The sequence below is a fragment of the Leptonotus elevatus genome, chromosome 7 (genome assembly GCF_054856555.1).
Source record: "Leptonotus elevatus isolate MCC_2025b chromosome 7, RoL_Lele_1.0, whole genome shotgun sequence".
Taxonomy (NCBI): domain Eukaryota; kingdom Metazoa; phylum Chordata; class Actinopteri; order Syngnathiformes; family Syngnathidae; genus Leptonotus; species Leptonotus elevatus.
The window spans coordinates 2,026,326-2,051,944 of record NC_141245.1 but is presented as its reverse complement, the minus strand read 5'-3'; the positions used below and the strand labels follow the sequence as shown (position 1 = coordinate 2,051,944).

The 25,619-nt window shown below is 38.5% G+C and overlaps 1 protein-coding gene across 4 annotated transcripts in view; it reads left to right on the top strand.

Annotated features, from left to right (window-relative positions):
• The window catches only part of myo18ab (myosin XVIIIA b), a 118,911-nt gene that overhangs the window by 43,263 nt on the left and 50,029 nt on the right, over positions 1 to 25,619 (top strand). For all 4 annotated transcript variants that reach the window (XM_086079827.1, XM_086079825.1, XM_086079826.1 and 1 more), the window contains 9 exons: positions 1,273 to 1,379; positions 3,574 to 3,750; positions 15,244 to 15,454; positions 17,388 to 17,530; positions 17,651 to 17,751; positions 19,248 to 19,311; positions 19,469 to 19,613; positions 23,721 to 23,888; positions 25,276 to 25,366. In XM_086079827.1, the coding sequence (XP_085935953.1) occupies positions 1,273 to 1,379; positions 3,574 to 3,750; positions 15,244 to 15,454; positions 17,388 to 17,530; positions 17,651 to 17,751; positions 19,248 to 19,311; positions 19,469 to 19,613; positions 23,721 to 23,888; positions 25,276 to 25,366 (1,207 nt within the window). The remainder of the gene's footprint in view (positions 1 to 1,272; positions 1,380 to 3,573; positions 3,751 to 15,243; positions 15,455 to 17,387; positions 17,531 to 17,650; positions 17,752 to 19,247; positions 19,312 to 19,468; positions 19,614 to 23,720; positions 23,889 to 25,275; positions 25,367 to 25,619) is intronic.

Here is a 25,619-nt window from a genome sequence, read left to right as displayed (position 1 = left end):
CCGTCCATAGAATGCTAGGAGAACATTAACACAGCAACACTTGTCACACATGCATGAGCTATCTGATACCTCTCACGCCCAGACACTCACACACAGACGTCACGCTGCCCCACCTCTTCAAAGCACATGCTTACACAAACACTAATAACGTATTTTCTATAAATATTGTCCTTGCAATTTTTATGTTTTTTTGTGGTCAAATATATTTACAATGCGTCTAAACTGTGTGGGAAGGGTAAAACTTTTTTTTTTTTAACTTTTTTTTTTTTTTAAATATGGTTGTTCTACTTCACAGATTAGTCATTAGTATTATCATAATCCTAAATGAAAGAACCAATTGACATTTATTTAAAATAACAAGAGGATTTGATATGTTGCCTCCCTTTGTGGTGATTTCCCCCCTGTCTTCATTCTCTGCTCACAGTTCACTTATCTTGGATTCATTTAAAATCTGCATTGTTATACACCTCTCTGAAAAGATTTCACAATTGTTCATTTTTTATGTTATGTTTTATGCTATGTGTTTCTATAAAGCACTTTGTGACAGCTACGGCTGTTTAAAAACGCTATACTGTATAAATAAAGATGACTTGACCAGTACCTTTCGCCATGTTTCACAGCACTATAAACATACTCCTCTCCTCCACTGTTATTTTGATAGCAGCACAAAATTCATCTTGGGATATTTTCCCAGCCAAGCAGACAAGAACATTTATTATTTTAGTAATTTGTGCATTCTTGGTGTGTGCATACTTTGTTCACAGAAAAAGTCCCATGACATCCAGATCTCTATTGGAATATGACTTGATGACATTTCATGAGATCACAAAGTAGTAAGAACGGACAAAGACGCAAATTTAGAAACGACTTGTCTTCCCCATCCTTTTCTTATTCTTTGGCTTCAGTCCACGTCTTCCTCATCGGTTCACACCTTCTATGTCTTTATGTTAAGTTTCCTTTTGTGTTTTTCTAAAAACTTTATTTTTCTTGTACCACCACCCCACCTGGCCCCTCTTTTTTTTCTTTGTTTGGTTAGCTGTCTTCTTCCTCTGTTAATGCAACTTGCACTCGATGAGAGAAGCCGGCAGATTAATACTCTGAGACATGTTAATGTTCATTAGCAACAATTTATAATGGTTATATTGTTAGAAATTGTATTGCTGTTCATTGGTAAACAATTTCATCAACATGTAGCTCCCTCCATGTGGTTGGTGACAAAACAAAAGTATGCTGACTAATGTCCAGCTATTGTCCTCTGTGCTTTGTGCTCAGCAACGGTGGTAAAGACAGAGCCAGGCTCCATGCCAGAAGGCAAGGTGAAAATCAAACTAGAGCATGATGGCACAGTTCTTGATGTGGATGAGGATGATATTGAAAAGGTGAGTGAAATAATCGAGGAGAAAAACAAATGCTTGCCTGATGCCTCATCTCTCTACAGTATTTCCCCATTATTTCATCATCATTTCCTGTAGTTCATTATTTGCACCCAATCTATATCTATGGGGAGAGATTCGTCTCAAAATTATTCACACAAATAAAGTTGTTATTTTCACGTTTTTTTGGGATCAACAAATATATTCACAATTTTCATGTTTTTCGTATCCACAAACATATTTGTGATTATCATGTTTTTTAGATTCACAAATATCTGAGATTTTCACAATTGTTTGTTAATGTTGTGTATGCATTTATCGTGACTTACCAATTGTAAATGTTCAATTCTGCTTGTGAGTTGTCGAATGTGCATTTGTGAATCGGCGGGCATGTGCATTTATTTTTTAGATAAGCGTCACGCTGTTTCAAGATATTCACATACTCAGGTCCTCAGGTATTGTCTAAAGGCCTGTTCTGCTTCCGTACAAAAGAAAGCATTGTTGCTGTCTCCATTGAACTGGAACGAGCCGTCTCCTGTTTACAACCCCTAGGCCAGGGAGAGATCGAGGGCCGGAGTCCTGCAGGTTTTGGTCAGGTCTTTCTCTTCTTCAACACGGCTGATTCATGATCAGCTCATCAGCAAGCTCTGCATAACCCTGATAACGATCCTGTTAATTGGAATCAGCTGCAGTTTGAGTAGGAAAAGCTCGAAAACCTGCAGGATCGCAATTTGCCATCCCTGCCCGAGACCGTGTTCTGACCTGTTTTGGGCTTTTTGATGGTTCTGACCAAGCCATTTCAAAATAAAATACTGCCCACAGGTTCATTAAAATTCAAAATTGAAACCAGCCTTTATCTGATCCTCTATTAATAATGCATCGGTTTTACACTCAAATATGCTTCACATTATTCGCACCATTCATACACCAGCGTGAGATGAACTGGAGGTAATGTATGTGTCAAGTGTCTTGTCCAAGGACACAGCAGCACATACGATACGATACGATACGATATACTTTCATTTTCCCCGTGGGGAACTTTTTCCTGGACTCCGTCCAGCTGCAGTTACAGTAAGACGGAGCGGAAAGCGGGATTTGAACAGCAGACCCTCTGAACGATCGGCTCTACCTCCTGACCGCGACTGTGTTTATTTGATACAAGTAGGGAAACAAAATACGACTCTAAATTTGTTTCCCTCAAGCTTACACTGCATTGCATTGACAAGACGTTCTTATGCTACTGTTAAATTTCCCTCTTCTACGTCACTAAAGCAGCAGTGGCTAAAGAGGTATCAATAGAAGAGTGTCTTCCGGGTAAAGGTAAAACAAGCTCAAGATTAAAAAAAATAATAATGTCATATTTTGTTTCCTGACACATAATGGAATTCCCGTTTTTCAATTTTAAACTGTTCAATGTTCAAAGGAGACAGCAACACTGCCTCCTCGTGGACAGTGGAGGAAAGGGTCTTTAGACACGTGAATATCTTGAAACGGTGTGATGTTTGGCTCAGAGATAAATACAATGCATTTTCATGTACTCAAATAAACCTAATACTTTTAAAAAACGTACTATGATCCTTGGGCGGAAAATCAGCTCTTGCACTACTGTATATTCTGTGCTGCACACCACAGAGGTGGCATTCTATATTTTTGGTCGATTTTGCTTACAAATCCCATTAATAGCAAAACACAGAGAAGTGATGATGACAGAGTTTTTGCACTTTTAAAATGGAAAACTAGATACATATCTGTCTTTGGAAATAGTATACTGCACATGAAACTGAAAAATGAAATGAAACTGAAACAGCATAAATACAACTTTACTTTGTTAGAAAGGAGATGTTTCAATTGTACATATCTACTAACTCTTATCATAGCCATTCATTTATCAGGGAATAATTATGTTTTTGAAAACGACTTGAAACTTTGAAATACATAATATTATTGCCTAACTAAATAATGTTGAAAATTGTACTGAACTTGTGTTATGGACCTTAAGATTTCAAAACTTCTATTTCAAAAACTCAGTATTATGTTAACTACGCATCATAACCACAAAGGAAGTGTAACTAAAGTTGTACACTCATTTCTCATTTCTGGATGAGATGTCAACGTTTCTAAATCTATTGTTTTGCAGTGTGTTGCATATATTTTATATTGATAGAAATATTTATTTTCTTTCTTAACCTTGTTCTTTCAGGCCAACCCTCCATCATATGATCGGTCAGAGGATCTGGCTTCACTGCTCTATCTTAATGAATCCAGTGTGATGCATTGTTTGCGACAGCGCTATGGAGGAAACCTCATTCACTCCTATGCCGGACCCAACATGGTGGTCATAAACCCTGTCAGTACAGCCTCCATGTATTCAGAAAAGGTAAATGACAAATATGTCAGGGATGTCAAACATACACTATATAAAACCCTTATTTGTGAAAATGTGACCCTTGCAGCGCAAGTTTATTTGGAATGGTAATAGAAATAGGCAGCATTTATGTTTCATAGTTTTACCTTCTTGGTACCCGAACTGATTTTAGAACGTTGGGCAGGGCTCTTCAACTAAGTGACGGAAAGAGCCTCAGTTTAAAAAAATGTATAGGCCCAAGGGCGGATCATATGCTGCCCCATTATTATGACTTGACATGAGTGGACACATTTGGAATGTTTTTATTTTAAATTAATTTCATTCATTGTAGCACAGCCAAACACATTGAACTCTAGGTGCTTTAAACAAAGCTGTTTTAGTTTTACGGTATGGAGAAACTTTTCAATTCTCGACTTGAGAAGTGTCTGGATAGGCATCAAATATTAAATGAAGGTCAGTACTAGGGGTGTGCCAAAAATCGATTCTCTCTCTTTTTTTTTCTTTTTCTTTGTATGTGCGTGAGTATGTGTGTGTGCGTGCGTGTGTGTGAGTGTGTACTCATTAGTTCACCTATTAACTCTTTGACTGCCAGACGTTTTCAGAAAAGGGATGCTGTGAGTGCCAGCCGATTTAAGCATTTTGACTGATCTTTCAAGGTCCACAGAAAATTTTCTGTTTGGACTATGGAAACACACATACTACCAAATGAAAGATTGAACTTTCATCTTTCATCAGAAAAAAAAAGTTTGTTTCTACCTTATTCCGTTCTTTAGTAATCAACAATAGAAAATGGTTAGTTTCACCCAAATGCGCTTGTTTTGGACCAAAATACGGAGAAATCAAGCTTTTAGTGAAACGATATTATTTCATGCACTCTAGTGAATTTTACACTTCTTTTTGTCCATGAATGATGCCACAAACACCTAAATAGTGCTTTACTTCTATAAAACACTACCACCAAGAATGAAAAAGTGTTTTTTGATAGCAAAATACGTTTATTTACATTCAACAGTGTAATAATTTGACAACAATTTGGCAAACTATTTACAAATGTGTGCAACTGTGGTACTATTTACAATTATGTGGATGTTTCAACGACAGTTTTTCTTTTTGTGTAACACTCCCCTGCGTGCAACGAGACGCAACAGGATTTGCACAACAGATTAGTTTCACTGCGATTGCCTCTTCGCGTGCAGAAGCTACACTTTCTTGCCGGCCGTTTTTTCCGGGGAATAGCAAGTATATACTGCAGTGTGTGTTGCCATCAAGTCTACTATCAGGATCATGCTACGGTTACGTTACAGTGGTGTTACGTCTGGCTTCCTCATGTCCTTCAGCTCCAATACCGGGTGGTAGATGTTCTGATTCATCTTATCCACTCCATTCATGGTGGCATCGTAGTCCAGAACCAGTGTCTTCTCCGTGATCAGACTGTACCCGCTCCTCCGATGAATATGCATTGGACTCGGGGTACTCTCCATCGCCCGATCGAATGTCCGCTTGTGCAGCTCCGCGTTTTCCGGCGTTAGCAGCGCTAGCCGGTGAGGCTTTATGACGTGAAAATAACGGCCGCGTCAATGCTTCCAACTGTGGCGTCAACCTCGGGAGTCACCATCATCATCATCATCAATGTGCATTGGTCGATGCTTTTCGACTACTCTCCATCGTCAGATCGATTGTCCGCTTGTGCAGAAGTGCCCGGTCGGTTGTGCTGCGCGTTTTCCGGCGTTAGCATCGCTAGCCGGTGAGGCTTACTACGTGATCATAACGGTCGCGTCAACGCTTCCAACTTTGGCGTCAAGCTCGGAGTCACCATCATCATCATCGTCGACATCAATGCGCTTTTTAGTATTGATCGATGCTTTCCGTCTTTGAAAAAAAATGCTCAAGCGTGAGCTGCTTGCAACCGGTCGCCATTGTTGCTTCATCAGCCATTGTTGCTTCATCAGCCATTGTGCCCTCAACACTCTAGCTCCGCCTCACGTCTTCTACTGACGCCCACCCAATCTTGTCCAAAGAGAGTCATCGCTGCCATCTAGGGGCCAAAACGAGTCATTATACTAACTAGATCTGCTTGATACTTTCAGCACAGCTGCCCAAGGCTTTCCTCCACCCGTTTCCAAAAAAAACACAAAAAAAACATAGTGAACGTCTTTTAACGTCCTCGGCGCCCCTCCGTAGGTTTTTACTAAACGTTATATAACGTTTATGGCAGTCAAAGAGTTAAAAAGTTGTGAGGTTGTCAGGAAACCCGAGGAAGGATCAAAGAAAAGAAAGGAAAAGTGAAATCCAGCACCGACCAGACATCACCTAATACCCACCGGGTTACCAACCAAGTCTTTCAACAACCCCAGAAACATCTAAATTCCAACAAATTAGGGAGACATCAAGGGACCAAAGGATTGAGGAAAGGAAGGAAGGATAGGTGAAGCTATAGCGAGATCCACAGACATCAGCTTCCACCGATTCAACGACCAGAGGAAGAAGCAGATTGTGTTGGAATTTCGATAGATGCTGGTGTGGTGGATCTGGCATGCATGAAAACCATGAAAAAGGGGAGCTGTCGACCCCGGCCAGGACAGAGCAAGCACAACCCCCCAGGACCCCCAGGCCACGGCAGCGCCAAGAGATAACCCCCGGGTCCCGCAGGGGCCACCGGCCAGAGAGCGAACCCAGGAGCACACAAAGTGTATTGTGCAAAACTAGTGCAGTGAGTTAAGAGGAGCGACCAGCGGGGCCCCTCCCAACCTCCCACCAAACCCCCCCATCGAGACCGCGGCGGGCATATGGGACCAGCCCGGCGGGGCCATAGGGCTCGCCCCCCGGATACTGGGGCCTAAAAATCGATTCTCATAAAGTACGATTCAGAATCTATCTTAAATGTCCCAAGACCCCAAAATCGATTTTATTTGAATAATTTTTTACTGTCTTGCCTGTGTGTGCCTTTTATTTGGAGCGCTGTTCATGTTGTGCCCGATTTGGCCTCTTAGGGGCAGTGTGGTTCCACGCGGTCTAATACAATGTTGTAGCCACATTAGAGAGTAGAAGGAAAAAGTCACGATCAAGTTATTCCGATAAAAGTTGTTTTTTTTGCAGTGTGGAGCCGTTCTTTTGAGTGATAAAAGTGCCGCGAGTAGCGCGCTGATTAGCATTAGCGAGTCAGACTGAGAGTAGATCATTACAATTCCTTGCACATCTATAGAGTCAATCAAATCATTTTGAACCAAAAAGCGTTCTTAATCGAAAATTGATTCTGAATCGAATCGCAGACCCAAGAATCGGAATCGAATCGTGAGACGTTCAAAGATTCCGACCCCGAGTCAGTACGGTTTTAGATCTCAAAGAACTACTTCATTAACATTAATTGAGGCAATAGAAGAGATTACAAATGCTTTTGATCAGAAAAAATATGCTGTTGGGTGTTTTTGTTGATTTCAAAAAAGCTTTTTGTACAATTAATCATTCAACCCTACTTAATAAGCTTGGAAAATATGGAATTCGGGGAGTGGCTGGATAATAACAAAAAATATTTAAAAGATATGTCAAAATGGGGCATCTAATAAACTTAATATTTCTTGTGGGGTCCACCAGGGGTCTGTGCTGGGGCCAAAACTTTTTAATTTGTATAATAATGATATTGTTAATGTATCCCAAGTACTAAAATTTAGGGATGCATCGAACTTAAATTTTTGGGCCAAAACCGAAAATAAGAAATGCTTGGCCGAAAACCGAAACGCAGAAAAAAATTTATGCAATTTTTAAAATTATCATTGCATTTATTATAACTAATTAAAATTATAATATTATTATAAAATATTTAGGCCTATTTAGCACTGGCGTTTTAACAAAGCACAATATAAATTGGGTGAGCAACTGAGCATTTTCTGGTGGTGCAATTGCACTTTATAGTCAATGTACAGTGCTTCGCACCGGCGGGCGCGGATGCGTGCGGTGCGGATGACGCATTTTTAGGCTTTTTGGAGCGGCACATGGTGCGGCGCACTTAAAATCGGCACATTCACATATTCACCAATGTTTAAAAATAAATACATTTATTTGCACCAGCCAATCGGCTTTGGGAACGGACTGCTAAATCACACACGGCGTCCTGTGGTAAGTGTTTACTTGTTTAAAACTGTTGATAGCAACAGTGCTAACATTAGCGAAAATATTTTGCACGGCTACAAGAATGCAAGTGAAAAAGTGGAAGCGCTCGAGGGGCCCTCATCAAAGAAAAAAGCGAAGGCGCTGCAGGAGAAAGAGTGGTTTACCTGTAGTGCAGTACTCGGCAGCGCTCTCTTTTTTGACATAGTTTATCAAGCAACCCTCTCCTTCTCCGGTGTGCACAAACGGACACAAGGCACAAGGCGGGCACTCACTCCCGTGTTTGGTGTTTAATTCAAACAGACACTTGCTTGCAGCGTTTTTTGGTGTTGATTTTTTTGCTTGCGTCACCGCAACATTCTCTTCCTGCTTGACTTTTATTTAGGCCGAAAGACAAAAATGCAAATTGTTGCCATTTTCGGCCGAAAAATTTTGTTGCCCAAATATGCGGTGCATCACTACTAAAATGTATTGTTTTTGCTGATGTTACCAATATTTTTTATAGTAGTGATAATTATAATAAGCTCATAACTGCAATGAACAACAAACTATGCATATTGAAAAAATTTATGAACATAAATAAATCATCCTTAAATATAAGCAAAACTAAAGTGATGCTGTATGGTAATCGAAAAATGGATCCTGATTTACAAATAAATATTGATGGTGCGCCAATTGAATGTGTGATTAAAAATAAATTCTAGGGAGTAATAATTGATAATAAATTGTCTTTGAAACCCCATGTCAGACATGTAACATCAAAACTCTCTAAAACCCTAGCAATTTTAAATAAAGTAAAGCAGTATCTTGATGAGTATGCACTTCGTATTTTATACTTCACCTTGGTTTTTCCATACCTCACATATTGTCGAAGTTTGGGGAAACAAATACCAGAATACAATTAATCCATTAGTCACTATAAGGTTGGTTTTCTGGAGCACACGCAGAATTTGTTCATTCAATCTAAATTGTTAAAATTTCATGATCTTGTGAAATGCTATACATCTATAATTTTATACAAAGCCTTTAACAAAACATTACCAGCCAATGTACAAAGTTTTTCACAATTAGAGTGTGTGCGCTCATACACTGAGCGGATATGGAGATTTCACGCTACCAAAAATCTGAATTACTTGAAAAAACTTTTGTGTGTCTGTATTTGGTGTTAAACTATGGAATAATCTTTGTTTACAACATAAACAATGCAAAATCATTTATAGATTTAAACTGTTGTTTAAACGAATGGACTGGTCACACAATACATTCAGAATTATTTGTGTTATGAAGAGTGGAGGTAGGAGTACACAGGTAAACTACATCTTGTGTAGACGGTGTATTCTGAACGAGATCAGCAACTGCAAAGTAGTGGTAGGTGAGAGTGTAGCCAGACAGCATAGGATGGTAATGTGTAGGATAACTCTGGTGAGGAAGACAAAGACGGCAATGGCAGAGCAGAGGACGAAATGGTGAAAAGCTAAAAAAGGAAAAGTGTTGTATGACTTTCAGGAAGGAGTTGAGACAGGATCTGGATGGTCAGGAGGTGCTACAGCAAATGTGATCAGGGAGACAGGTAGGATAGTCCTTGGTGTGTCATCTGGAAGGAAAGGAAATAAAGGAGACTTGGTCGTGGAATGAGTAGGTGCAGAAGTGGATCCAGAAAAAGAGGTTAGCTAAGAAGAAGTGGGACACTGAGAGGACTGAAGAAAGTAGACAGGAGTACAGGGAAATGCAGCGTAGGGTGAAAGTAGAAGTGGCAAAGGCCAAACAAGGGGCTTACGATGACTTGTATGCTAGGTTGGATAGTAAAGAAGGAGAGATTGATCTATACAGGTTGGCAAGGCAAAGAGACAGATGGAAAGGATGTGCATCAGGTTAGGGTAATAAAGGATAGGGATGGAAGTGTGTTGACGGATGCCAGTAGTGTGATGGGAAGATGGAAAGAGTACTTTGAAGAGTGGATGAATGAGGAAAAGGAGAGAGAACGAAAAGTAAAAGAGGTGACTGTTGTGGACCAGGAAGTAGCAAAGATGAGTAAGGATGAAGTGAGAAGGGCATTGATGAGTATGAAGTGTGGAAACGCACTTGATCCTGATGATATACCTGTGGAGGTATGAAAGTGTCAAGAAGAGGTAGCAGTAGAATTTCTGACTGGGTTGTTCAACAGGATCTTAGATAGTGAGAAGATGCCTGGGGAATGGAGGAGAAGTGTGCTGGTGCCCATTTTTAAGAACAAGGGAGACATGCAGAGTTGTGGCACACAATGAAGCTATAGAAAAGAGTAGTTGAAGCTTGACTGAGGGCAGAGGTGAACATTTGTGAGCAGCAGTATGGTTTCATGCCAAAAAAAGAGTACCACAGATGCAGTATTTGCTTTAAGGATGTTGACAGAGAATTACAGAGAAGGTCAGAAGGAGCTGCATTGTGTCTTTGTAGATCTGGAGAGAGGAGCTGTGGGGTGACAGATGAGGTTAGACAGGAATCGCCATGGACTATGATGTTTGCAGATGACATTGTGATATGTAGTGAGAGCAGGCAACAGGTGGAGGACAAGCTAGAGGCATGGAGGTTTGCCCTGGAAACGAGGGGAAAGAAGGTTAGTCGTAGCAAGACGTAGTATCTGTGTGTGAATGGGAGGCACCCAAGTGGAAGAGTGAGGTTACAGGGAGAAGAGACCAAGAAGGTGGAAGAGTTAAAGTATTTAGGGTCAACAGTCCAGAGCAATGGAGAGTGTGGAAAATAAGTGAAAAAGCGTGTGCAGGCAGGCTGGAACAGGTGGAGAAAAGTGTCAGGTGTGATAGAAGAGTTTCAGCTTAAATGAAAAGAAAAATGTATACAACTGTGGTGAGACCAGCGATGTTGTTTGGTCTGGAGGCAGAACCTAAGATGGCAGAGATGAAGATGCTGAGGTTCTCTATGGGAATGGCCAGAATGGATAGAATCAGGAATTCGTACATCAAAGGGACAGCACATGTTTAGAGGCTTTGGAGGTAAAGTCAGAGAGGCCAGACTGAGATGGTTTGGACATGTCCAGAGGAGAGATAGTGAGTATATTGGCAGAAGGATGCTGAGTTTATAAGTGCCAGGCAGGAGGTCTAGAGGAAGACCAAAGAGGAGGTTTATGGATGTAGGTAAAGAGGACATGAAGGTAGTTAGTGTGAGAGCAGAGGATGCAGATGACAGGATTAGATGGAGGCAACTGATTCGCTGTGGCGACCCCTGAAAGGAAAAGCCGAAAGGAAAAGGCGGAGGAGGAATTTCATTGGCTTGACTGTTCATGCTGCCCACAGTGCATGGGCACATTGAGCACATTTAAAACATGAAATACGAACTAAAAAATATGTTATCTCCAAACTAGATTTTTGTTTTAGAAATATGATTTGTGTGTGCTGCTCCATACGGAGCCTGCTCCGCCTGAACATAAGCACGCGCTCTTACCGTAGTATATGGACGTCAGAGTGAATTTATGAATGGGACCTTGGAAAGAACTTTGCAGACACGTCTTATGACAAATTATGACGGTATTATGAGCAAATGCAAAATTATGAATTCACAATGTCTTTGACAACAATGACTAATTAAAATGACAAAAACAACAAAATGCACATATTCCAAACCCTGTCGAAACGCAACATTTGCAGCTCAGTGGGATAGGGCTTAAGCGTTAACCTTTCCTCAAATGTGTAGAAGTCTTACCTTTCTCTTTTTGAAAGCTTGCCTGGCCAAATATCCCCTGCACGCACCCTGGAATAGAGAGATGTTTCTTTTGGTCTGAACAACCCGTTGCTCTTCCAGCCTTGACAGAGTCCCTGCTCTGAAGAAAACCTGAGCAAGGAAAGCAGAAAAAGACACACAGTAATTACACCAAGTCCCTAACTTTAACACATTTTAAATTTTGTTTTGAGATGTTTTAGTCACTACTATAGCAATTTTCAAGAATTCTAATTTTTAAACTGCATTTCTCAACCACTGCAAAGCAAGCAAGGAAAGTAACAGCACATTGTTACGGTTAAGGAAGTGAATGTCACCAAAATTTCACAGCATCACAAAACATAATGGGCCATATTTTCGTTCACAGCCAAGTCTAGCGCAAAGTGCGTTCTAACTTTGCACATGGGCGGAGTTTTCTTTCTTTTGGCATTTTCGTAGATGGGTGCAGTTCAAAAGGGGCGTTTGCGCTATGGCGTGCCATTATTGGACGGAATATAGCCAAGACCCGGCCAATCGTTGTGGCCTCCATCAATTGCATTGAAATCAGGGGAGTCGGGAGCGCACGCCGTGCTTGACTTTCGTGGAAGCAAATGGACTTGGGAGGGCTCGGAACGATGAAACTGGCGCGCATAGTGCTTTTATACAGACAAAATACAAGATCACGTTACGTGGGCAGTTAAAGACTGTTTGCAGGCCCTGTTTGTGCGTCCGTGTATGACCCCGCCCCCACATCCCGGCCCCGCAAGTTGTGACGTACTCAGTCGGAGGGGTTTGATTAATCTAAATATCTAACTATTTTGAAAATGACAATGATCATAATTTGTCCAATAATTCAACTAAAAAGGAGTAAGCGTAAAACAAAAAAAAACAAAGACAGTAGCTGAGCATGGTCGTGGGCACACAGCTCAAAGGAGCGTGTTGTAGCTTACCTATTCATACTGTAACTATGATTGCGTAAATAATGCAATTTTCCAACGCGCCCCCCACCCTCCTACTGACGGAAATGTTATTTTTCAATTTAAAGAAAGATAAAACCAAACAGATTGGGTCATCCTTCATCACGCAGCCCGATAATGACCCAAACACAAAAGACAAAGAGTTCACCCAGGGCAAGTCAATCGCCGTACTTAATGTAGGTCACAGGCATCATGTAGTTATTGCAAGCAAATAATTTGCAACTGAATATTTTATTGTATCCACTTAATAATACTGTCTACAGTCCACAGTATATTTTGCTCAAAGTCATTGTGAAATCTAAGCATCATCAAGTTTTGTAAGGGTCTAACCAATTTCAACTGACACATACAGTACACATGAACAATTTAACAAATCAAATGACATTATTGCCTTTAGAATGTAGGCCTCTTTCCCTCCACCCAGATCTCAGATAAAACACATTGTATCTGCTATTGGAAGACAGGAGTACAGTGTATTTACACTACTACTGTGATGTACAGTGATTATTTATCTCTTGACATCACTCGCGATATCACTAAAAGCTCTCAAAATCATTGTCAACAGTTGTTTTCCTTGTGGTTTCTATCTTGTTCAGGACATTTCATGTGGTTGTATTGACTATGGCCAATATTTGCACATACTTTCCAAATGTTCTAAGATTCACACCCATTTCACGGATTTGTGTCAACGCTAATCCAGTGATTGTATGTTCAAAACACAATGGGTTTTTTACCTGTTGTATGAGCTTGTTTTGAAACAAACTGTCACATTTTAATGTGCAAAGGGTTATTCATGCATTAGACACAATTCTAAACAGTAACAAGGTTACTGATACTGTCCAACAGAACATGCTTTATTCTAAAAGTCACATGGTACTGTAGAATCAAAAAGTGGTGCTGTACTTCACTCTGGCTGATAATCTTGAATGGAGTCAAATTATACCATATTGTTGTGTTCTGGAGGGATTTCAGCAATGGTTTGGGCCCTAGGCAACTTCTGTGGCTACATTCGTGGATAAAGAAAGGGAATCCACAAACCTTTCCTTCATAAATGAAATTCAGCAGATTAATTGAATTTGGCAGAATCAATCTGTGTGTATAACCAAAAACTGAGTTTGATACTGTACATCAGGTGCTAAAAACAAGACTAACAAGAATGAAAATGGTGAAGAAATGTTCTTCATGTAACACTCCAACTGATCATGGACTCTGGCTAATCACAACTTTGAGCATTCTGCATTCTGCGTCAACAGTATGAGGGAATTTTCAAATTATTCTGCATCTAACACATACACACCCCCACACACACCCCCACACACACAAATCACAAGATAAAGAGACAACAAAATACATGGCTATGTTCATGTGTGTGTGTGTGAAAGCGGAGGATGGGATGGGGGGAGGTGGTAGTCAAGGGAAAGACAAAAAGAGTGCTCCTCCCACTGGAGGTAATAATCAGTAGAATAGTCATATGCTACCAGCCTTAGCAATTATAATTAATTACCCGGTATACACAAGAATGCTTTTGTGCAGGAAGGTGGAGGAGTTTAATTATTCAGGGTCAACAGTCCAGAGCAATGGCAAGTGTGGAAAAGAAGTGTTGAAGCGTGTGCAGGCAGGCTGTAACAAGTGGAGAAAAGTGTCAGGTGTGATGTGTGATAGAAGAGTTTCAGCTAAAATGAAAGGAAAGGTTTATAAAACTGTGGTGAGACCAGCAATGTTGTTTGGTCTGAGCTGGAGGTGGCAGAGATGAAGATGCTGAGGTTCTCTTTGGGAGTGACCAGGATGGATAGAATCAGGAATGAGTACATCAGAGGGACAGCACACAGTGTCAAAATCATGAAATGTGGTTGAAAAAGTGTCCTTCAGTTTGTTCCTTTTATTTTTGTTTACGATTAGGCCAATTTTTTAATTGTGGAGTGTAACAATTGAAATTGCGATTGAATTTCGATTAAATTGTACAGCCCTATGTGACGTGTTTTTTTATATGATTTTTTAAATTTCTTAAGTATTATTTTCTTTATATACATGTTTGAAATAAAATTCATGCACGCTCGTTCATTCATTCATTCTTCATTATATTTACTATACTGCTGTAGTATTTCTCCCTTGCACTCATCGAGCATCTGCATTCATTTTATTTACACAAGTGACACTGCCCACTCACCCTTCTGTGTGTGTTAAGAGGGTGAGAGAAATCAAGGGGGCCAAAAAAGGACAATTTCCATCCATCCATCCATGAGTGATGGAAGAAAAACAGTGTGACGTATTAGAAAATTATTGCAAAAAATCTGATTAATTTATCGGCATTGCAACAATTTCCTCAATTTACTTTTTTTTTTTTAAAGAATGCCCCAAATTAAGATATTTAAATCTGTTTTACACATTTTTTGACCGATTCAAACTGTTCAAACTGTTAAAACTGAGCTGATACGTATGCCAAAAATGTTAAGTAAAATTCTGAAATTAATATTTATTTTACACCTTATTTACTACCTAATACTTGATTTATAATTAGAACATTAAAAGATTATACATTTTCATTGACAACAAATTCCAGTTCGTCTCGTCACGAAGCCTTCAGAAATACAGCTTCCAGACTTGAGTCAAGAGTCCCAATCAAGTGTTAAGGCAGTAAATCACTACGTGGCCTCAGAGATTTACATGGTGATGCCAAATTTAGACATCCAGAAAATATCATAAACTGATGCTATGTCCTTTTCCTACTCCCTGTCAGGTGATGCATATGTTTAAAGGCTGTCGGCGTGAAGATTCGGCTCCGCATGTCTACTCTGTGGCCCAGTCGGCCTACCGTAATCTTCTCACCACAAGGCAGGACCAGTCAATTGTACTACTAGGAAAATCTGGCAGTGGAAAAACCACCAATTGCCAGCACCTTGTCCAGTATTTGGTCTCGATTGCTGGCAGCACAGGCAAAATCTTCTCTGGTAAGCATAAGCATGCTTTATGTTTTTTTAATGTTGTGTCAACTTATCATCATTTCCGTATTACAAAGCACGCCTTATTTAAAGCCACAGCAGCTAAATTTAGCCATTACAACAAATATGTACAAACAGTTATGCTTGGGGGCAGGTATTTAATAAGTCTTGCAACTTCTTCCCACTCCCTTTTGAACATGGAAAATAGTTGTTAGGTGCACTTTGTTGAATTTTGCTTGTTTTGTAGCTATTTTATTTTATTTTGTTGTATGTTTATTACTATTATTGTTTTGTTTTTATTATTTTTCATGTTCAAATAAACTTAAACTTAAATATACTAATTAGAAGACATTTTAGTCATAAATGGTCAAATAAAAAGGCTACTGTAGAGATATTTTGGGGGAAAAAGTTCCATATTGCAGCTATTGCCCATAAAATCAAAAATACTATGGCAATTGTTTTGATATTTTCAGAGATTGAAGCTGACATGAGTAGAGATGTGCATTTGGTGATGATTCATAGCATTTTTGTGTCATTAAGCAGCGTTATGCTTTTGTACATTTGCATTTGTGCAGCACAACTGTATGTTGGCCCGTTTCGCTCCATGTTATAACAGGATATTTGCAAAGAAAGAGGTCACAAAGATGTGTGTGTGTTTTTTTTTTTTTTAGAACTATTAACTAATTTGTTCCCAAAAAACTTTAAATACGTTCTAATTTAAATGTTTTAAGTGTCCCAAAGACGTGTTTATAAGTTTTTATTGGGGGGGGGGGGGTATGCTAGAGAAGGTATACAGAAGGTTTGATGCAGCCTCTCAACTGCAAAGAATGGTTAATTGTAGTTGTTACACAAACAGCAGAGCACAAGAGATCAACCAGGACCACGTTGAAAAACCCCTCAGAATTCTAAATAGATTTGGGAATAATGATGAAACTCAGCTGTATTCTAATGCTAATTGCTGCAAAACTGAAACAGATAAAAAGATAAATATACCTTTTTTCCTGATGAAAGAAGAGACTTTAATTTTTCTTTTGGTAGGTTTCAAGTTTTTATAGCAATAGAACACAATATTCTGTGGGCCTTGCAAAATCTGTCAAAATCCAGCAGGGAGTGAAGGGGGTTGTTTTAGTGAAAATGGCTGGGAGTGAATGAGTTAAGTAAAAAAAAAAAAAAAAATTTTTTTTTTGGTCTTCTGTATTTATAATTTATAATTATAATTTTGTTCTTTAGGCAAAAAAATAGTGTTTATTTTTATTTTAACCGGATACCCAAATATTGAATATAATTTTCAGTAAGACATGTGAATACCAAAATATTTGCCTGCAACCCTAAAACTATTCAGTAAGACGAAAGATCTCAGATGCAGCTGTTATTGTATGGCAGGAACATTTGAAAAATTACCTTGTAACAAAAATGACTCTCCTGTTTATGTTTACATTTGCACTTTAGAGCTAGATTGTACAATTTCTTGCAGTTTGCGCAATAAAAGGAAAACATTTTGAAAATTGGAAAACTTATTTTAGGCCTTTTTTTTTGCATTACAAATTTAGCAAAAATCTCATTTCGTTCTCGTGGACTGACTCTCATGAGACATCTCGCCTCGTTGGATTTGTGTCTCGTCCCATGCCTACAGGGTGAACACTCCACATTTTGGAGAGGGGGCGACCAGGGTTGTGGGGAAGTGGCGCCTTGCACAAGCTTGACACAAATGCTGCAGTTACGCTTGAGGCCAAAGGTGGCAGTCGTGATTTAAAAAAAATGTCAAGTTCCACAATGCACTTTTAATGCCACAGGGTTCAAAGTGTGAGAAAGAAGTAGCTGCTTGCAGACCGTAAATTACGGTTTCCTATTATTGTGACTATTATTGCAATGATCTACATTGTGTATGTGTGCTGATCTGATTTATGTGTTAAAATGGTAAATTTCTTTTCATGTCACAAAGCGGAGAAGTGGCAAGCAGTCTACACGATCCTTGAGGCTTTTGGTAACACTTCCACCTCTATGAACGGCAATGCCAGTCGTTTTTCGCATGTTGTGTCGCTTGACTTTGATCAAGCTGGACAGGTGGCATCTGCATCCATTCAGGTACAAAAAAGTTCAATAATCATTAACATATTGTGAATGAAATAAAAAAGCAATTAAATAATGTAATTTAACAAAGTCAATCGAAGAATGATTGCTTCTGCTGTTTCTTATTCTGTTTAGACAATGTTGCTGGAGAAAATGAGGGTGAGCAGACGACCGGAGAATGAGTCAACCTTCAACGTTTTCTATTATATGATGGCTGGGGCTGACGGGACCCTGAGGTGAATGTACTAGTATCTCTGGAGCCAAAATATAGCCGGTACCGCATACACCCAGTTCTCTTGCCAGGGTTTCTGTATAGAGAAGTGATTCTCAACTGGTGCACCAAGACCCCAGAGTGGGTCACGGAGCCAATAATTTACCTGCTTGAACTTCCTCACATTTTGCCACCTTACAACCTCAAACTTCTCTGTTTTTTTTATTGAGATTTTATATGATCGACCAACACAAAGTAACACCCATTTGTGTATTGCAATTTTCAATTCTTGCTGCAGATACAGGATATTTATGACTTGACATTGACAAGGCCATTCTAAAACATATTTTTTTAATCCAAACCATTCCATGACAGTTTGGCTTTATGTTTAAAGGTCATTGTCTTGCTTTAAAATTGATCTTCTTCCCTATCCCAAAGTCATTTGCAGTCTCCATCAGGTTTTCTTCCAAGATTTTAGCTCCCATTCAGCTTTCTATCAACTCTGTCCAACTTCCTTATCTTTGCTGAAGAAAAGCAAATCCACAGAATACTTGAATACGTGGCAATTAGGTCCCGGCTAATCGGAGGGCCGTTCACCCTGGCATATACTGTACTTGTCACCTTGGTAATAAACAAGCCACAAATTTGACAGTGTTCATAATTAACAGGATTTTAGCCCGCTGCAGGGCTAATGTAATGTTAGTAAGGTGAAGGTACATTACATTAATAGAAATCTGTGATTTGCGGAACGTTAATATTTATAGTGTTTTGGGTCCTACGCAGCTTCAAACTGGACGACTTTAGTGGAATGCAATATTCGTGGTCGCCTTGCATTTTAATCTGGAATGCACCCACACTACTGCCATCTTCCCGCACCATCAAATGAATAGCTTCGCTTCGTCCTCCGACTTGAGCGTAGTGACGTAAGCGAGTTGTGCTCACTCGCAGTTCAGTGGGTCTATGTGAGGCGCAAAATGCTAATTTTGCCTCGCAAACTGCAATGAAAACCGCTTATTTCAAGTCTTGCATATTGTTCTTTTCTTAAGTAAACGTGGGTCATGACTCATAACTTAGCAATTGGTAATGCAGTTAGAGTGCCAGGGTGACAAGAGTTGAAAAACAATTTTCGGAATGGTGCTATTTTCTGCTGGAATCAGGTTTAATACAGTCATCCAAAATAAAGTATACACACAACTTTAGAAGGAAAACTTCTATAAATATATTAATACCAAGTTTATTCAGACATCACGGGATTAGTACAAATTACCTATAGCCTCTACAATTACAAGAAGTGCTTAAAGTGGTGGCCATTAGCTTCCAGACATTTGTGTACCACAAACTACTGCTTGGGTAACATTGGCCTAAGTGTTTGCTGCACATGCATTTTCAATTTATTTCACTAATATAGTTGCTTTCCTGCAATACACAACTTCCTTAGGGTACCTGCAGTATGTAATTTTAGTTTACCACATGAAAATATTTTTTTTTCACCTCTGAAAATACCTTTGCTTTCTCTTATAGAACTGAGCTACACTTTAACCACCTGGCTGAGAACAGCACTTTTGGCATCATTCCACACTCAAAGGTAATTATATAAATCTTCTTCTTCTGACCAAAAGTATCACATTTAAATATGCATACATATGGATATATGCATGGATATATTTTGCTATATGTCTCTGCAACATTTTAGTTTCTAGCTATGTGTGACCAAAGTTTGATCCAATCTTACCTTATGCCAGCCTGAGGATAAACAGCGAGCATCCCAGCAGTTTACTAAGCTGCAGGCCGCTATGAAGGTGCTGGGCGTTTCTAGTGAAGAGCAGAAGGCTCTCTGGCTTATCTTGGGGGCCATTTACCACTTGGGAGCTGCGGGAGCAACTAAAGGTATTGGTTCTTTAAGAGTGTTTGTCATGTTGAAGCATGACACTTGGCATTAAGCTCAAAACTAATGGGCGAATGTAATGTATTCTCAAGGAAGATATTATTGATCAAACAAAGAAGACCACACCCTACATTTTATACTCATTTATATTAAGTCATTTTTGGACCTTGAAAAAATAAATCACACTATGTTAGGGCTGTGCAATTACTTGAAATTAAATTACAATTTCAATTATTACACTTGACAAATATAAAATCAGCATAATTGTAAAAAAAATAAAATGAAAGATCATTAATACACATTTTTGAGTTGTTTAAATTTATACATTTGCACCTTTATTAAAATGTTAAAATAAGAATTTAATAAATTTGTTTCATTCAAAAGGAACTTAATTATAGTGTTTCAACGAATTGTATTTGTCTTAATATTTTTTATTAGTTATTTTGCATTAAAAAAAATGTTTTCTTGTTTTGTACCCCAAAAAAAATCTTCTAATTCTTACTGCACAGTGCACATGCTGCACTTCAAGTTTTTCAAGTGGTGTGAATTGCCTAGTACCTGGCGATTTGATTCGTATCACGATGCATAGGTCACGATTCGATACCGATTAATCCCAATGCGAATCTATAAATTGATTATTGCGATTATTTATTTATTTTTACTCAAATTTAGAAAATACTAATCAGCAAACTTGTACATGTACACTGTAAGATTTGTATGAAAATATATTTATTTATCTGAAAATTCAGGCTTACTGCATTTAACAAACAGGTTGCAGTCTGTTTTATGTTTGAACAGCACTGAAATAAAATATTAAGGCTTAATGTTCCATTAGTATAACATTCTTCCATGCTTAAGTGAATCCTAACCCTAAGTAAGACGTTTTGTTGAATATTCCATAAAAAATGTATGTTTAAAAATGGATATCGAATCGATTCAAGAATTGCGCGCTGTAATATCGCGATATATTGCCGAATCGAACACCCCTAATAAATATATATTATTATAAATATAAATTATTGTAAATTCAGTTTGGTCCAAAAGGAACTTACAGAGTAATACTGTTTCTATTTTTTTCAAATTGGTCTCATCATAAAACATTTTCTTGTTTACCCCAAAAAATTATTGTTTGAATAATCGTGATTTCAATTATTGCCAAAATAATCATGATTATTATTTTTTCCATAACCCTAGTACAGTGTGTACAAATAAATTACATTTGTAATAAGTCAATACAGTATTCCCGGTTATTAAAATTACATTAAGTATGGCCAGAGTGGTTGAAAGGCCTACAGTGATTGTTATCAAACTGATGGGTGTGTGTGAGTATGCAAATGTTTTTGTGTGGGGAAAATCAAATCTTTAGGAGCTTGTTTTAGAGGAAATATATCTATCTGTCTGTTTGTCTGTCTATCTACTGTATTATCTGTCTGTCTGCCTGACTGCCCACCTGCTCTTCAATAAATCCATCTCAAATTGTAATTATTGTTATATTTACCAAAGTACAAGCACAATATGTTGCCTTTGCAAGTGCCACTAGGTGTCAAAATAGAACAGAGGTGACTAGCATATGGCCTTTGGGCCAGAACCGGCCCGTCAGGTGATCCAATCTGGCCCGTGAGGACAGAACACAAACTGACATTTTTCATTAAAAGTAACTTGCTAATGTTGTTCACTGGAGGGCACACTTACAACTATTTCAATTACATTTTGACTGCTACTCAGGATTTGATGCAAACATTTTGTAGTCATTTTTTGTCAACAAATTTCAGAATACTGCAATTAGACAATCAAAAAATGGGAATATTTTCATAATGTACCAAAATGTAATTATTTACCGTACACAAAAAAAAAGAAATATTTCAACTGGTCCGGCCCACTTGAGATTAAATGTAAGTGAAAGTGGTCCCTGAATTAAAATGAGTTTGACCCCCTGAAGTACAATGAGCTTCCTCATTCCTAGTCCTCAGCCGTAATCATGCAAGCTTTAGATGTTTCCGTCCTACAACAGAATCTGCTCTTAAGCAAGCTCTGCAGAAGCCTGATAGTGATCCTGATCTTTAGAATCAGCTGTGTTGGAGTATGGAAACATCTAATACCTGCAGGACTCCGGCTGAGGACAAGGAATGAGGAAGCTTGACCTAGAGCTTTGAAATGCATTAATGTGACATTGTTATTATTTTTAGGTACCAGACTTTTTAAAGTGTTCATTAATCATAAGGAATTACTTAAATTTTTCGAAAGTAGAACTGTCAAAGTGGTGTTTTTTTTTTTTTTTTTTCAAAAGTTCTGGACAAGGATGGTGATGGGCTATTGAGAGTCTTGAATACTAATGCTTTTGTTGTCTTATGACCGAATTGATGAATACATCAATTATATTGTCTCTCTAACCACCTCTCTTTACTTGCATGTTTGCATGCTGCACTATATCAAATGGAGATGGAGTTGAAGGTAACACACACACACGCACACTTTTGACTGTTTCACTTCAAAAACCTTTTTGTCGAACCTTTTCTAATTTGCATTTCTATTCCTACTGCCTTTTTCATGGCTCCCAGGCCTTGCGTTGTTTTCATATTTATTGTTTCTGCTCTGCCCCTTGGTTATCTTCATCTCTTGGCCCTTTTTTCCTCACCTTGTTTACTACCCCATTTTGCATTTTTTCTCGTGTATCGTGTGAGACAAAACTTCTGACCTGTTACTTGAACCTTTTTTTTCTCCCTTTGTTGTGGACACTCAACTCACTGTTGTTGATATAATTTTCCATTATTTTAAAGTAAAATATTTCCCGGTTTGGCTTGAACTGAAATATTTCTTACTTGTTCATTAACTTGACTAATAGAGAGAGAGACAGATATTTATTTGTAAAACTTAACAGATTCTGCAGAAAAAAATAATACCTTGGTTTTACCATTTTACCATTTACCATTAGTCTAGTTTATCATCACATTAAATAAAATTTTTCCATTCTCATTTTCCGTGGAAGACTTTCTGCCACAGCTACAGAAAATTGTAAAAGGGAAAAAAAAGGAACTTCGTTGAGACATACAATACAAAAAGTACAGTACCATAATTCATGCTGGGTTTTATTGTTAGATAGGGCAAACATAATGTAGGTCTTCATATAAATGTTTTTTTAAATCTAGACAAATTAGCATTCACTGATGACAACACCAGCGAGCAAGTATACAATATTTGAAATCTATTAAATCTGTTGTAAATCTTGAATTTTTGTTGACTTTACATTTACTTCAGCATGTATCTATGACACATTTCCACTAAGTGGTAAAATCCTAATTGTGAAATCCTTGTGTTTCTTTCTTTATTTTTATTTTATTTTTTTGTATGTGCGTGAGTATGTGCATGTTCGGGTGTGTGTGTGTGTGCATATGTGCGTATTAAAAATCGCATACCGTTCACCTAAACCGACTACTTCAGAATCCAGCTGAAGTCGTGAAGTTGTCAGGAGACCCGAGGAAGGATCAAAGAAAAGAAAGAAAATTGAAATCCAGCCATCACCTACTATCCACCAGGTTACCAACCAGAATCTTTCACGAACCCCAGAAACATCTAAATTCCAACAAATTAGGGAGACCTCAAGAGACCAAAGGAAAGACTGAGGAAAAGAAGGAAGGATAGATGAAGCAGAGTGAGATCCACAAACATCAGCCTCCACCTATTCAACGACCAGAGGAAGAAGCAGATTGTGTTGGAATTTCGGTAGATGTTGGTGTGGTGGATCTGGCATGCATGAAACCCTCCACCAAAGAGGGGAGCCGTCGACCCCGGCCGGGACAGAGCAAGCACAACCCCCGGGCCCCGCAGGGGCCACCGGCCGGAGAGCAAACCCAGGAGCTAGGAGCGCCCCCTACCCCAACACGGCCTGCGCCCTAAGCCCAACGCAGCAGAACGGCAGGCCGACCAGGCACCCAAGTCCAATATCCAAATATTTTTGAGCCCTTACAACACTGAACTGATTCATACTGCCGAGCATAGAAAAGATTATTAAAAATATTGTCAGTGGTACAGAAAATACTGTAAGCATGCTGTTGTTTCACTATTGTAATCTCATTCCCTCACTTTTTAAAAAAAATGTATATACATTTTAGCTGGACGCAGACAGTTTGCCCGTCATGAATGGGCCCAGAAGGCAGCATACCTTCTAGGATGCACCTTAGAGGAGTTGTCTTCTTCTATCTTCAAGAACCAGGCCAAAGGCATGAAGCACTCCACCTCATTCAGAGGAGGACCAGATGAAACTAGCCAAAGTGACTCAGGTATGAATTCAAATATCATCATTGATATTATTTTGTCAGATTTTCGTTCTTGTTGGCCAATGAAGGAAATATTGATATTTTCGTTGAGTGCGCTTGGGTTATCAGATGACTGATGATGATTTACTAGATTGCATTACGGGGTATTGTACCATCTTAAACCATCTTGTCTTGATAACATGTAATGATATGCTATGGTCAAATACACCAAAGATCAAGAATTATAAGTTATAACACACTCTTCTTTTTTAACTGTCTCTTCAGCATTGATTGTATTTTTACTTGTGTAGATGGCAATTCTTCACCAAGCTGCCAAATTGCCATTTACTGGTAATAATAATATGGATGTCCATGTAGAGGACACATACTACACAAATCAGACAGCGCAAATGCACTAAAATCAAGTCAAGTCATTTATTGCATACACAGGTTCATACAAAATAAAATAAAGTAAAATAAAAACATACACAGAAAAAAAGGACAAAGATTAAAAAATGTACTAAACTATACAAATTAAAATTTACACAAAGTAGTGCACCAATGCAATCTAACCTTAGAAGTAAATCTATTACAGCTTTTCATTGGGCTGACCGAGTCTTCTATTATGTAATTCTCTGACCTGTCTAGTCGACAAATAGAACTAAAAATCAACTGCCATAACAGTGCATCAAATGTTGGCACTCTTTTTGACACAAACAATTGACTGGCACTATGCCATCTAGGAACTCGAAGAAGGAGCCTCATTGCATCATTGTAGGCAACTTAAAGCCTTCGTAAACTTGACTTACTGTAGTTGGTCCACAGCTGATCAGTATAGAGTGGTGTAATATAAGTTCTGAACAACAAGCACTTAACAGAGTCAGAGCACATAGAGAACTTTCTAATCAGCAAATTAAAGCTTGCCATAATGTTACTTGGTTCTGTAAATTCACACTTGATCGGTACACAGGTACTCAATTATTTGTATACAAGCAATTAAAAAGTTTTCTGTAATGTTTCACCTTTAATACCGCTGTGGCTAGAATGAAAATTTAAATTCTGTTAGTGATTTATTTATTTGGTTGCATGTGAAGTGTCCTAAAATAAGTATTGCATTATGTCTGTGAATGTATTATCAAAATATAGTATGGGAAATTTACAAATATTATTAAAACAAAGTAAGAAAAAAACGGTATAGGAATAAGCTGCTGCTGATGTCATATAAGAGTTGTGAGTGAACAACTCTTCTTGGGGAAGCACAAGTATTGAGATTTAACAACCTTTGTTGCCAATAAACTAGGACATAATACAATTTGTTTGTTTAAACATAATTGGTTGCCGTTTTTAAACAATTTTTTGTGAAGCAAGGGAATGTATTTAATTATGTTCTCTTGTCTGTCTGTTGTATCAGCCTCGAAGGTCACAGCTTTGGAGTGCTTGGAGGCTATGGCATCAGGACTCTACTCAGAGCTCTTCACTCTGGTGATATCCCTTATAAACAGGTCACACTCTTGAAATTCTCCTTTTAATATTGAAAATAAATACTGAATTTAACTCAATTTGGAAACTACTTACACAAACTTGAACATACACACGGACAGCATTGTTGGCACCCGTCTGTTAATGAAAGAAAACCCCACAATGAAAAAAACAGCTGAAAATCAGACATTGCTTTTAAATTGTGGTTCCGCAAAATTGTTTTGAAATAACAAACTCCTGAAACTGGCGCCGGAAAAACAATTATCATACCTTTAA